Here is a 14,189-nt window from a genome sequence, read left to right as displayed (position 1 = left end):
TGTTGATGGCATTATAAACTGATGGCGTATGATCAGGGATAAACACACAACAGCTACTCCCAATAATTTTACATGCTCCTCCTCTGTCAGCTAGCATAACGTCTAATACCATACGATTCTGCAATGCAACAATTCTAGTAATTTGCAATTCCTCCGTAAGATTCCCAAGAGCAGCAGCAGTCTGGTTTGTCACAGCCTCTACCACTCTTGTTAATCTTCGGATCTTCCTACTGTTCAGAGCAGCTCCAACAAAGAAAAACAGTCCTAAGTTAAAATCAATATACTGTTGCAGACTGGTATCAGTCTGATCTACATCATCAATTGATAAAGTACGTTTATACCTATTTACAGTCACATTATTCAATAATTTCAGATCCTTATGATAAGATGCGGGTGCTAGGAATACAGGAGGTAATAGAAATGATACATAGCATACCCCAGACCACCCAGCCGGCAGACGGTAATAACCTTTATTTCCGCACACAAAGTATGTATTATGGGACGCTAGAAAGGTACTATTATTCAATCCATCAATGTTCAGGACAGTGATGCAATCACTGACACCAACAGGAATAAAACCCACACTCTGGACACACAGGTCCGCTTGAGCTTGTGCTACTTGAATCACAAATTTGTCCTTCCCCACAGTGTCTCTTGTGTTCGTGAAGATGTAGGGAATGGATTCATTGTCTGGTCGGTACTCTTCCCACTCCCAAATTGTCCCATTCGCTTGCGGATACCCATTTTTATCCTGATGACATTCTTTATTGAGTCTGAAGAGCAATCGTCCCACTGTCGGTTTCCGAGTGGCAAAAAGCAAAGTGTACCATGCTCTACAAGAGCCATTGTGAGAGAAAGGAAGTGGTATGAATGGCGTACCTCCTTTCTTCTGATGGGCTGGCATCATCCCACATATCCAACAGTTCGTAGCGTTCGTAGCAACGTGGGTATGATGCAGCATCTGGATGAAAGTGTTATTCAAGTAAGACTGTCGATGCTTCAACTCTTGATACGGTAATGTATAAAAGTAGTGCTCCTCAGGCACCGGAGTTGTCAACACAAGTATTTTCCGAGCGGGAGTTACATCCTCCACAAACCATGTGGTTATCCCAACAATAGCTACTGTCAACATGAACCCTGATGCACAAAGGACTTTCTTTTTCTCCATGTCAAAAATAAAAACCCAATATCTTCCTGAAACTAAAAGTCTGTCAGAACTCTTCCCCTTGGGCAGCGGTCGATTTCTTCACCAGCGGGCCAAGACGGGTGTCGCTACACTAATGCAGGGCTGATCCCCCCCCCTTGCCTCATCGGCTCTCCGTTTCACTAACCCAAGGGCCGTTCTGACAGCATGTCCCGGTACTGGAGGACTCACTTCCTTGGTCGAAGATGATATCGCCTTCCTCCAGGAGTCGCGTAGTCCGGAAAGAGCTCCTCAGTGGCGTTTGGCTCCGCAGCACGGCCTGTCTCTGCAGCCAGGATTTCTCGTTGATCGGTCAGCACGGCAGGTTCCACCAATCCGGGCGGCACCTTCCTACAGTGCAGGGAATGGATCCAATTCTTTCTGTTGGAGACTCGCACAGCCGTCCTCGTTGCGAGGAGGACCTGCTCAGGACCCACCCATCTCGGTTCCAAGCTGTTTGTTCTGTCAAAGATTTTCACCATCACGTGGTCACCAGGTCGGAGACCATGTCCTTCACCGGTAGACCGATCAGGGAGCGCCTCTCGGACCTGTTGATGAATAGAAACCAAGTTATCCGTTAACTGCGCCAGATAATCAGTCATCATCACACAAGGTACATCATACACAGCCTTGGGTTTTGGTGGACCCCAAATATTCATTGGGCGTCCAAAGACAATCTCGTAAGGTGTAAGGCCAGTTCGAGAGTGTGCTACCGATCTAATTGACAATAACGCCAGCGGTAGAGCATCTGGCCAAGTCAAAGACGTCGAAGCTTGAATTTTAGCGATCTTGAGCTTCAGTGTACCATTATACTTCTCGACTAGTCCTGCAGACTGAGGGTGGAATACCGCGTGAAACTTCTGGGTGATGCCCAGGCCCTTCAAGACGTACTTTATAACATCCGCTACAAAGTGAGGCCCATTATCACTCCACAGAAGTCTACAGACGCCATATCGAGGGAAGAACTCTTTCAGCAGCAACTTCGCAGTAGTCATTGCAGTATTGTCTTTCGTAGGGTACGCTTCAACCCATTTGCTGAAAGCGCAGACCACTACTAGAACATACTTCAAATTATTACAGCGCTCAAGCTGGATGTAATCCATCTGCAAAACCTCGAAGGGTGCAGTGGGTGTCACGAATCCTCCTGCTGGAGTTCGAGTACCCTTTCCTGGGTTATACCTCAAGCAGATCATACAGGTCTGCACCACCCTCTTTGCCGTGCTAGCAATCTCTGGATGCTCCCAGACTTGGGTAAGCAATTTCACAATTGCGGAAGTTCCAACATGTGCTAGCCCATGTGCCATCTGAACCATAGGTTGTACAAAGGCCGTGGGTAATTTCCATCTATCCATCTGCTTATTTCTCCAGCAGCCCTCGTCATCCAGTTCTCCCTCGCTGGCCCATTGTTCCCGCTCTTTGTCAGAAGCGGTCCTCTGCATTTCTCGCACTTCCTCCTTCGCATCATGCCATCTTTCCACCTGTGACTTTACTACATACATGGCAGTAGCACCGGGCTGCATCGCAGTCTCCCGTGCTACTCGATCTGCTAACGCATTCCCTTCTCCAACTTTATCAACTACTTTCCTATGGGCGCTACACTTAACGATGGCAATTTTCTTTGGGTATGTCAATGCAGTTAAAAGATTGTGAACTAACTCTCCATGCATTATCTGTACTCCATGTGACGTTAAAAACCCTCTCTCCTTCCAGAGTAGGCCGAAGTCATGCGCTACTCCGAAGGCATAGCGGCTATCTGTATAAACATTCACACATAATCCTGTACTGAGCTCACATGCTCGTGTTAATGCTATCAGTTCCGCTGCTTGAGCTGATTTCTGTGGTATGCGTGCTGTCTCCACTATCGTTTGTAATGTGGTAATTGCATACGCTGCTGAAGTCGTACCATCTGGTAGCTTCAGGCATGATCCGTCCACCCACAGTTCTCCATCTACATCTGGAAAGGGCGTATCCTGGAGATCAATACGACCCTTTGTTTGTTCCTCAGTCACGAGAATACAATCATGTGTTTTCCGCGCCTCAGGCTGGGTTTCGGGGTATGGCAACAATGTTGCCGGGTTTAACGTTACGCACCTTTTCAACGTAATATGAGGAGCCAAAAGCGTCAACTCATATCCCGTTAAGCGGGCACTGGTCAGATGCTGCGTCTTCGTCTGGTTAAGCAGGGCATCGACAGCATGGGGGACTAATACCAACAGCTTATGAGATAAAACAATTCCCTCACTTTGGCGTATTGACACAGCTGTCGCCGCAACCGAGCGGAAACACCCTGGTAATGCTCGGGCGACAGGATCAAGTACAGCCGAAAAATATGCACAAGGGCGCTGCTTATCGCCGTGCATCTGCACTAAAACTGATAATGCACATCCATCTTTCTCATGCACATACAACGAAAAGGGTTATGCATAATCAGGGGTCCCTAACACTGGTGCTGAACAAAGGGCCTGTCGTAGTTGCTGAAAAGCAGTATCACACTCATCTGACCAAGGGATTGGGATAGGCGTGTCCTTTGTCAAGAGGGCTAACAATGGCTTAGCTATATGTGAAAACCCCAATATCCACTGTCTACAAAAAGAAACAAGACCCAAAAATGCACGCACATCCCTCTGCGTGGACGGTCTCGGTGTGTCCAAAATTACTTGGATACGATCCGGTGTGAGTGCACGCCCCTCCTTAGACAAAAGGTGACCCAAATAAGTCACCTTTGGTCTACAGAATTGCAATTTCTTCCTAGATACCTTATGATTGTGGGATGCTAAAAAGGAAAGTAAGGATAACGTACTTTGTTCACACAACTCCAGGGTGTCAGCCGCCAGCAAGATGTCATCGACATATTGAATGAGGGCGACCCCCTCGAGCAGAACAAAGGAATCCAATTGTCTTTTCAAAGCCTGACTGTAAATGCTAGGGCTTTCTGTGTAGCCCTGGGGGATCCTACAAAAACGATAAGATCTATTATTTAATGTAAACCCAAAAAGATATCGGCTATCAGGGTGAATGGGAATGGAAAAGAAGGCATTCTTCAAATCGATCACTGAGAACATAGTCGCCGTAGGCGGGACCAAAGTAAGCAACGTCGTGATATCGGAAACCACTGGGTACTGAGGTATCACGATCTTGTTTACTTCTCTCAAATCAATTATAAACCGATAAACTCTGGCATCCGTATCCTTTTTCAGTATGGGAAGAATCGGACTGTTACAGATGTTGTAGGGAACTTCCTCCACTACCCCTACCGCAATCAAATCCTGCACTATCTGTATGAGAGCCTCCTCGCCCTCCTGGGAAATACGGTACTGTGGGAGGCGTGGTAACACCGCCCCCTCCTGGACACTAATGTGGACCGGTGGAATCACCATTTGTCCCACATCAGTATCCGACGTTGCCCACAAAGCACGAGGGAGGGTAGCTAACAGCGCATCCTCTGACATCGCACACATCCGTTCAGACCGGGGGTAATTGTCATTCAATATTACCCGCACACCAGCAGGGGAGCAGCGGATCGTAGCCCTAAAATGCTTTAACATATCAAGGCCCATAATGTTGTCCGGTGTGTACGGGGCAAGCAGAAACGGACAGGGTGCAGAAAAAGAATCAACCTTAAACATGAGGGGCTGCGAAAGAGGGCTTCGGGAGAGTGTACCATCAAACCCTACCGATGTGACCATTAAGCCGGATGGGGGAGCCCCCGGAACCAATTGCTTAGACAGCGCACTACGTGTCGCTCCTGTATCCACTAGGAACTGATCAGTAGAGCCCAAAACCTCAGCCGATACATAAGGACCCTTCTGATCGACCGGCACCTCAACTGATTCTAACCCCCATCCAACGCATTCCTATGCATGCTGAGAATCATGGTACCCCGATCGGTCAATCCCCGACACTTGATACTGATGCTGGCGATCGAAAACATTTGATCTATCTCGGTGCTGCCCAGCAGAGTCAAAACGAGCCTGTTCGTTAGAATTCCCTCTAAAGTTCGAGAAACCCCCTCTACCTCGCGGGCCACCCTGAGTATGCCCCTGACGCGAAGCATGCAACACCGGGCAGTCCCTAGCCCAATGACCCGATTGCTTACAATACGCACATTGGTTCCTATTCAAATCAGATCGGCCCGAGGGAGGACCATAAGATCCTCCCCTACCTCTATTAACACCCCGCCGGGGCGGGCCATATACTTGTGCCAACATCACCTTTGTTTTTAGATCTTTCGATTTCTTTTCCTCCTGGCCCTTTGCTTCTTGCTCCTGACGCTCATAATACTGAGCGATAGTCAGGAGGGCCGTCGGGGTTGCGGAAGACCAAGAACTCTCGCTCGCTTTTAAACGGGCCGCAACTGCCGGCAGCAGATTAGCTACATATTTATCCGCAAAGAGATGGCGACCCGTATCATCAGTAAGCGACTGGCCACTAAAATCATGAAACGTCTCCTCAAAGCGCGTAAAGAAGTCCGCCACTGACTCGTCAACTTTCTGTTTACATGAAGCTAACATATTCCAGTCAATCTTTTTAGGGGGGATAATTGTCTTCAGCTTAGCCAGAATAGCAGCAGGGAGATCTAAAATACTCTGGGGTGGTTTCTGCGCGGGCTTCCGTTCCCTATCTTCATCCTCAAGGTCAGACCACCGAGCCTTAAAGGCAACTATATCATCTACCTTTCGGACAGATCGCCACATATCCGGTGGTAGAATAAGGCCAAAGAACAGGTCTATATCTGCTAAGGTCATAACGCAAGAATTCAAGGCCCCCTCGACTTCTTCGTAGAAGGCCGCTGGATTCTTGCGGGGGTCAGGCAACGCATTCTTTAAGGCCATAACATCAGCTCTATGCCAAGGAGTATAAACCCAATTATACACAAAATATCCCTTAGCATCGGCGGAGGTAATGTCCGAGCTAGTCCCCGCTCCTTTAGGAGGAACATACAAAGGCGCCGCCTCTCGCATTGGTTTAACATGCACTATGCCATCCTTATCTGACTGGGAGGTGGATGAGTGGCCTTCTGCTGTACACGAATCCAACTGCTTCTCCTCCCCTGCTCGTTGGCGCGCTTTTTCTTTAAGGGCCAGCACCGAGTCCCGCAAGGCGAACAGCCGCCGAGCCGTATCAGGAGCCTTAGAGGAAGAGAAAACACCATTATGCAATGCTTTAGCATCCGATGTCACTTCTTCAGGCTCAAAGACACTAGAATATTTCCGGAAGGCGGCAATCACTTCCTCAGCGAAATGACCCAGAAAATACAATTTCTCTCTATCCTGCCACGGCCCCCAAGTATGGAATAATTCATCCACGGACACCTTGCCCTTAAGTGCACGGAAGGAAATTTGCCGAAGCTCAGCCATTTGCTCAGCCGATAGCATGGACCGCGTATCTACCTTACCCGGACCCGGGACAGAATCTTGTGGCCTCGGAGCAGATGCGCCAACATAAGGGGGCGGAGAGCGATCTAGTAAATAAAAATCATCATCAAGATTATTAAGGACAGGATAAAGTGGCTGCCGAACAGCATATTGACCCGAGACTTGCAGCCTACGCTCTTTCTCTTGTCTCTCCGTCTGTTCTCTGTCCTCCCGACGCTTCGCTTCCTGTACTCGCACATGATCATTCTTCCGTTGTTCTTTATCAAACAGTGCTTTCTCACGCTTCTCTCGCTCACGCACCTCCTTCACCCACAACCGCACACACTCAAACATATCCTGACGAGCACGCCGCTTACACATACACTGTTCCACATACTCAATCTTACGTATATCAAACGATCCATACAAAGGCCATCGTAACTCAGGATCTTTTTTAGTATATTTCCTCCATACTGTGCTGTACATTATGGAAGAAAGACCATGCTTCACATACATATCCCTATTAGGAGTCCCCTCTGGGGGAGCTGGAGCAGATTCCTCGAGGTTCAACCGGTTTCCAAAGCAGCAACACCACTTACGGAGTGCGCTAAAAGCAGGCATGCTCAGAAATAATGCAAAATATGCAATGTTATAAAGAAAATGGCACTTAATCGTTGCGCCGTTCAAAGTTACACAGCTCCGGAGAAATCTCTCCACATTACCTGCCTATATGTGTTGCAACGCATATATTTTCACAAAGACAAATACAAAATATGACTAGTCATCACAAATCAAACTCAAATAGCCAGACCAGGCTTCAAAAACTCGGAGCAAGTACCGTACAACGGTTCTTACCAATCAAGAGTCCAGATTCCAACTGCCAAGCTCCAAAAATCGCCCAAACGGCTTTCACGGCAAGACCGACAGAAGAGGTCTCAGTCGAGGACCGGCGCCACCCAGACGGTCAGCTCGGAAGGGAAGGAAGAAACCTCGGGATGCCAGGGCTAAGACGCCGCTGGCAGTGATCACGTCCCCGGCCAAATTCCTCACCTTCGTCGCGACCAGTCCTTCGAGCATCCGAGTCGCCGATGAGCCCCACGTTGGGCGCCAATTGATGAATACAGGCCCCAGCTAGGCCCGCAGGACACAAGGGTTCGCTCTCCTGTAATGGAATCTATAAGGAAGTTGGCACGGAAACTGCAAAGTACAAAGACAGCATTTATTAACCCTTAAGGGTGGTCCTACAATCCACACAACACTCTTCAGTATTGCATAGAGTAGCACACAGAACTTGCGTACATGGTCCCCTTTTATACACAATAGAGGGGCTCATAAGTGGGTGGATACAACATGAGGCCAAAGAACATTACCATTTATGGTCATTTTCGATACTGAATCAATATGTGGGCGGAGCTAACACACTCCTTGAGCCCGCGAAAACATGGTCAAGCAAGGCTTAACTGATAACAGATGTGGTCAAATCTGGGCATGCGCCAGATGGACAAAGGAGCTATTTATAGACTGTTACTAGGCAGATTACAAGAGCAACTAACACAGAGGTTGGACTCTTCTCGTGGGGAACACGTGGAAGCATGACAATACAAAATGGAGTCCGAACTTCGGTCAACATAACAGAGAAAACATGATCTAAAGGAAGGGAATTAATGTCTTCAGTAAATGCTTAATCACATCGTTGTTTCAATTTACAACAGGGGTGCTACTCCCTGTGCTTCCTGATCCCCAAAAAGGATGAACGTTTGCAGCCAATTCTCGACAGGATGACGATGACGCTGGACCCACTTTTGCACGGCTCGATGATGACGTACTAGGCTCTCTGCATCGACACTTGCTCCAGCCAAGGTATTTCTTCAGCGGGACCTGTCTGGGTCATGTAGCTGGCCTGCCCCCTATCACCGTCGACATGAAATTTGGATTTGTACCGATCCCTCGCGGTCTCAAGTAACCTTTTGACTGCTGGTGACTTATTAGAACTATTTTTGCATTTATTCTTTAAAAATTCATATCTCGAATTCTACCGATTGGATTTTGATCATGTTGGTCTTATTTTACTCAGATAAATATTCTTTATTTTTTTAAACCGCTGTGGAGTCTTTTTGTGGTGTTTTCAGCGTTTGCACATTGCCTCTTAAGTTAAACGTACCTGTTCTGTGCCAAGCTACCAGAGAGAGAGCACAGGTTAATTTAAAGTGTGTATCTAGCTTACCCTGACTAGGATTGTTGCCCCTACTTGGACAGTGTGCAAAACTCTGCCAATTAGAGACCCAATTTCTAACAGTCTTGGTCTCCATTATTTAGCATTTATTCCTTTACTGCCCTCTCTCTCCATTCGTACTTTCCCAATAAAAGTGCTCATTTCATATATTCTCCTACACTTGTCCCTCCCATCACTCCGAATTGATGTTGACGTTTGCCTCAGATGAGACTTAATTAAAGTCCCCAGGGATCAAATCCCCATTCCACCTATTCTTGGATATGTGAGCCTGACCAACTGATTCCATTGCCCTCTACCCCATGTTGCACCCCTTTCTCTAATCCCATTTGTTTCAGTGACAAATTCTCAAATAGAAAATTTAACAATAAATACCTATTTAGATATCATCTTGAAAATAGGAACGTCAACCTGGGCTTAAAAGTGAACGTTTTGCTACATTCTCATAATGTATTTTTTTTATAATTGATACAATATTGTGCTATTGCCAGTCATCCAACATGCCCCAAACAAAACTGCCTCGTGCCGTCTAAGCATTGAGTTGTATTGTTTTTACTATTGTCTGAGAGGTGCAGATTTTATTTACCTGTGATGGAAGAAAGGCTGTCCTTCCTAGATTTCAACATGTGACCTGAAAGATACACACATAGCTCTGTGAAGTTATACAAGCACTATGCAGTATCTCTCCGACACTTACGAACAATTTGGAAAGGATCCCTGTTACGAGAAAAGTTTTGACACTGAAAGACACTACTTGTTAGACTGTCATATTTGGTGGACAGGGTTCTGATGTTGATTCTCACTTAGTTGCAGGCACCTTTTGTTTTTGTTCCACCTACGTTTTGCGAAGTTCTCGAAGGTTTGTCACTGCTCTTATAAACAAGTATAAGCAAAGCTAATATCTTTTAAGGCATGTACATAACTTTTCTGCTTTCCCGTGTTTGCACGCGTTTGCACATGAAACCCAGCCCTACTGGTTTAAGCAATGCTTGTTTCTTTTGTCATACATAAGTAGGTAGCAGGCAAGCAAGTATGTATCAGGCAAGGATGTTCGTTGCTGTGTTATTTTTGAAATAATGAATGGGTTTACTAGTCTGTAAATTGTAATGGTTCGTTTTTTAAGGTTAGATTTTTCGGCACGTGTTGTGTGGTTGCCTCCTTGTGTAATTATTGTATGTTGCTTTGCAATAAATGAACATTTTTTTCAGCTTAGAAATGGGTGGGATGCCTCCTCCCCTCCCCTCGGGCCTAGTGGAGCAAATGGACGCTTCTGTGGAAACAGCCCTCCTTCCACCGTGCATACTACAGACAACCAGCTGTATGTACACTTCATTACTGACGGGAGTCGAGAGGGTCAAGGGTTCAAGATGACCTATGAAGCTAAGAGTCTCGGTAAGTGATGCTGATAACATTAAAACCCTAATGACAAGAGGTGGCATGGTGTGCAAAATAAGGATGGACTGGGATGCGGCCCAAGTAATTACCAGTGGCTGAGATTAATTCAAGCATTCCATCCATCACTTTTGTAGACTCTAATAAAAGGATTGGCAGCATTTGGTGAGGGGTTACAGGGTAGCTAAAATCTCTGATTCCGGCAATCACAAGTTTTCTTCCTGGAACGGGAATAAATGCACAGACTCAGAAATACTGGGTCATGTCTCCCCTATCTGGGCAGATACCCACTGGCACTTTCTGCCTGCTCAGAGCAGTGCCTTATCTGTGCCCCCTGTGCTACCGCAGGGGTGGGGTGTGGGGAGGGGTTGCAGTTTGGTGGTTCTGCTGTCCTTAGCCCCTGCAGCAACAAAGGCAGGTATGATGTTTCTGGGTATGGGATTATCGGGTCCTGAGTTCGCAGACCCTATAATTCTGGGCCTGGTGACACATACCGCTCTGGTTAGAATTGTATTACTTGTTCTGAGAGCCTAAATGCATGGGTAAAATATGCAGAGAAAATAAGTACTGATCATGCTTCTGCCACATCACTGCTGCAAAAGAATCACCATGTATAGATTATAAACAACTTTATCGGTCAGTCATAAACAATGTCCGGGGAATTCGATCCGCCTACAGAGATTGCACTACACACCTTTACATTTTTACATGTGATATTTCACAATTACGCTGTTCTGCTGCTTGGTGTGTACATGCAAAACAAAGATAATTTAAACAATATATTTTTAAGCAGTCAATGCAGATGTCAAGAAATAAATACAAATCCCTTAGGACCCTTCAAACAAATCCCTTGATATTTGTAGACATCTTACAAATCTTTGATGAAATGAATTATTTCTCATCAGAATTTGTTGAAATATACAGAAAAATTTAAGCATTAGGTCTGAGAAATTGACACCCGATAATATTACACAAAAAGTACATGTAAAAAATTGTAGTTAGACGCAGCAAGAGAGCATTTGCTTTAGTTCTGTGGTGCATATGTTCCCAGGTATAATCCAATCCCCCATTCCAGTTTAATAACTATTAGTGGTAAAAGCCTGGTGCTTTCACTGTGCTCTCTTCACTCTGTGTGCTCTAGAAGAAATGGCCTTCGGTTGATACTGCGAGTCCTTATCACTGTCCTGATGGAGGCGTCAGGGAGCTGGGAAGCAGCATTGTCCTTTTTTAAATTTTTTTTTTTTTTTTAGCCTTCATTTGCCTTATTTTCACCCTTCTTCTAACGTAACCTACCCCGTGTTATCATGCCTCATTTACTGAACATGTCTCCATATCCTCCTGCTTACAAAGGGAAGACTATAGCCAGCCGAAGCAGATGAAAAGGCTTAATCATCGGATCTTTTGTCAAAATACCCACTCCATCAACCACACCAGGATAGAAAGGGACTCCAGAAATCATGTTTCTTTCTCATCTGATCTGAAGTATCCAACGTAGCAATGAATCTCTTCGATTGTAGCTAGTCACACTCCATTGGTGCTGCAGAGGATACCCATAAGTTACATATCTCTCTGCGATCTAACAATATAGCATAAAATGTCACTGGCGTAACGAAACTCGAGGGGGCCTCCCTGCAAGACACCTGGGGGGGCCCCCTCTAGGCTCAATCAGGGGCTCTGCAGCCAGAGTGCTGTGCTGAGGGGGCCCCCTGGAGCTTGGTGGCTCCCCCGCACCACAGGGGCTGCGGGGGCCTGAGTTAGGCCCTTGTAAAATGTCAGTTTCCACCGTCCTTGGTAACAATACATTGCACATCTAATCTCCCAAATATTATCAACTCAGCGCTTACCTTGAACTGCATTTTTAGCATATTAGACAGGCAGCTACTCACGGCCTCCCTAAAGGGCTGAATCTTTGGGCATCTTACAAACATATATAGATCATTTCATTAGGACTGCCACACTTAGGACACACCACCACTCCTCCTGACCCAAAATGTCGACATCCTTCGTGGAGTCCAGTAGGCCCTGTGTATGGTAAAGAAATGGTTCCTCCTCAGATACACGGGTTTAACTGTTTTGAAAATCAAGACATAGATACTTGCCATTGGTCTTCCAGCGCAGTCTCTGGCAAGCATCTTCCCCACAGATCCTCAGGCAAAGTACAAACTCCATCATACGACTCGAGCAGCAGCCAATACCACAGTGCAATTTCTTTTTTAAACACAGCACTAGAGAGAAGCTTTTCCTCAAGTTCATTTAGGCCGCCTATTTCTTCAACAGACACCAGAAACCAATTCTGGATCTGTTGGAATTTAAGTCTTGAGAACCTTGGACCCAACTCCTGCTCATACCAAGCCCAAGTCACTAAATGTCCCTCTGGAAATAGCTGCTTCCATCTTAAGATGCCAGCCTCTTTCAGTGGTGGGGCCAAGATAGACTTAGTCCACATTGGAGACCCCGGCGCATCCCAAATCGGAGCTGACCACCTTAAATACGGAATTTTTAAAAGTTTTCTAATTCTGTACCATGTTTCTGCCATAGGCTTTAAAACCTTTAATCTTACTTTCTTGTAAAACTTCGAGTCAACAAATTTAAACATAAACCATTTTCCTGCTCCCTTTTCTTTTCTCAGCATGTCTTTAAACATCCTACCTATCTCTGTATTTGTGGGGGAGTCTAATAGCATCCTTCCATTTTTTAATAAAAAAAGCCCAAGCATAAAATTACAAATCCGGAAAGGCCAAACCCCCTTCATCAGCCTCCTTCTAAGTTTTTCCAGGAGAGCCGAGGTCCTTTGGAAGCCCAAATAAATGAGCTAATTTCACTCTGGAGTTTTATGAACCACTTTTTACTAAAAGTTAAGGGGATTGTTTCAAACAAAAAGGTTAATAAAACGATCATTTTCACTAAGTTTACTCGGCCATATAACGTGAGTGGGAGATGCATCCATCCTCACAGACTCACACTAATCTCCTTCCTGACCTTATCAAAATTTACCTTGGTAAGATCTGCAATGTTCTGCGTGATCTTAATTCCTAAGTATCTCATCTCTCTTTTACATTCCATCCCTCCTATCTCCAAATTCCAGGACATGACTTCAGTTTTCTGTTTGTTAATCTCATAGCCCGAAATGTTCCCAAACTCCTTCGTTATACCTATCAGAGATCTGATCGATAGCTGAAAGTTTGTTGTGAGGATCAAGATATCGTCGGCATAAAGCCCGATCTTTTTATTCCATCCATAAAATTCAAATGGCAGTATCCTGGTTGGTCCTAATTTTTTTGGCCAAAGGTTCAATATAAAGATCAAATAAGAGTGGGGACAGGGGGCAACCCTGCCTAGTTCCTCGCTCAATCTGTACCGGTTGAGTCAATACCCCATTAACTAACACTCTAGCTGTCGGAGTAGTATATATAGCTTTTAATGTTTTACAAAAATTTGCTCCCAAATTGAAAAACCCTACCAACGTCTGCAGATATACACAATTCACACGATCAAATGCTTTAGCAGCATCTAATGCTATTACTGCCAGGGGAAGATCGTAAGCAGTAGCCATATCTATAGATCCTATCAGGGAATAAGTCAGCTCTTTCAAAGTTCTTCCTTTAATAAAACCCTTCTGAGCCTCATGCACCAAGAGGGGCATTACACCGTTTAGCCTTCCTGCCATCACCTTCGCAAGGAGCTTATAATCAGCGTTTAAAAGGGAGATAGGCCTATATGAGTCGTCAAATTTTAGTGGCTTGCCTGGCTTTGGAATTAATGTTATATTGGCCTCTTTCCAAGACTCTGGCAGCTCAAAATCTGACAGAAAGATTGCGTTAAAAAGCTGCCTCAATACAGGAATTATCTCACTAGCCAATGCTTTGTAAACGTCAACCGCAAGGCCATCCGGCCCTGGGTCCTTTCCCCTTTTTCCACCCCTGATAACCTCCTCCAACTCATCCTCCGAGATCTCCTTATTCAATATCCCCATATTTTCTTCTAATAATGGCTCCATATAATCCAACCAAGTCAGCACATTCCTTTCAGT

General features: G+C 45.6%; 1 protein-coding gene across 1 annotated transcript in view; it reads left to right on the top strand.

Moving 5' to 3' along the window:
- Nucleotides 1-14,189, top strand: part of CUBN (cubilin) — a 1,289,359-nt gene that overhangs the window by 763,625 nt on the left and 511,545 nt on the right. The window contains exon 43 of the mRNA XM_085631507.1: nt 9,976-10,159. Within this exon, the coding sequence (XP_085487633.1) occupies nt 9,976-10,159 (184 nt within the window). The remainder of the gene's footprint in view (nt 1-9,975; nt 10,160-14,189) is intronic.

Source organism: Triturus cristatus, chromosome 10 (genome assembly GCF_964204655.1).
Source record: "Triturus cristatus chromosome 10, aTriCri1.1, whole genome shotgun sequence".
NCBI lineage: Eukaryota > Metazoa > Chordata > Amphibia > Caudata > Salamandridae > Triturus > Triturus cristatus.
The sequence above is the reverse complement of the archived record's forward strand: the minus strand, read 5'-3'. Positions and strand labels throughout refer to the sequence as shown.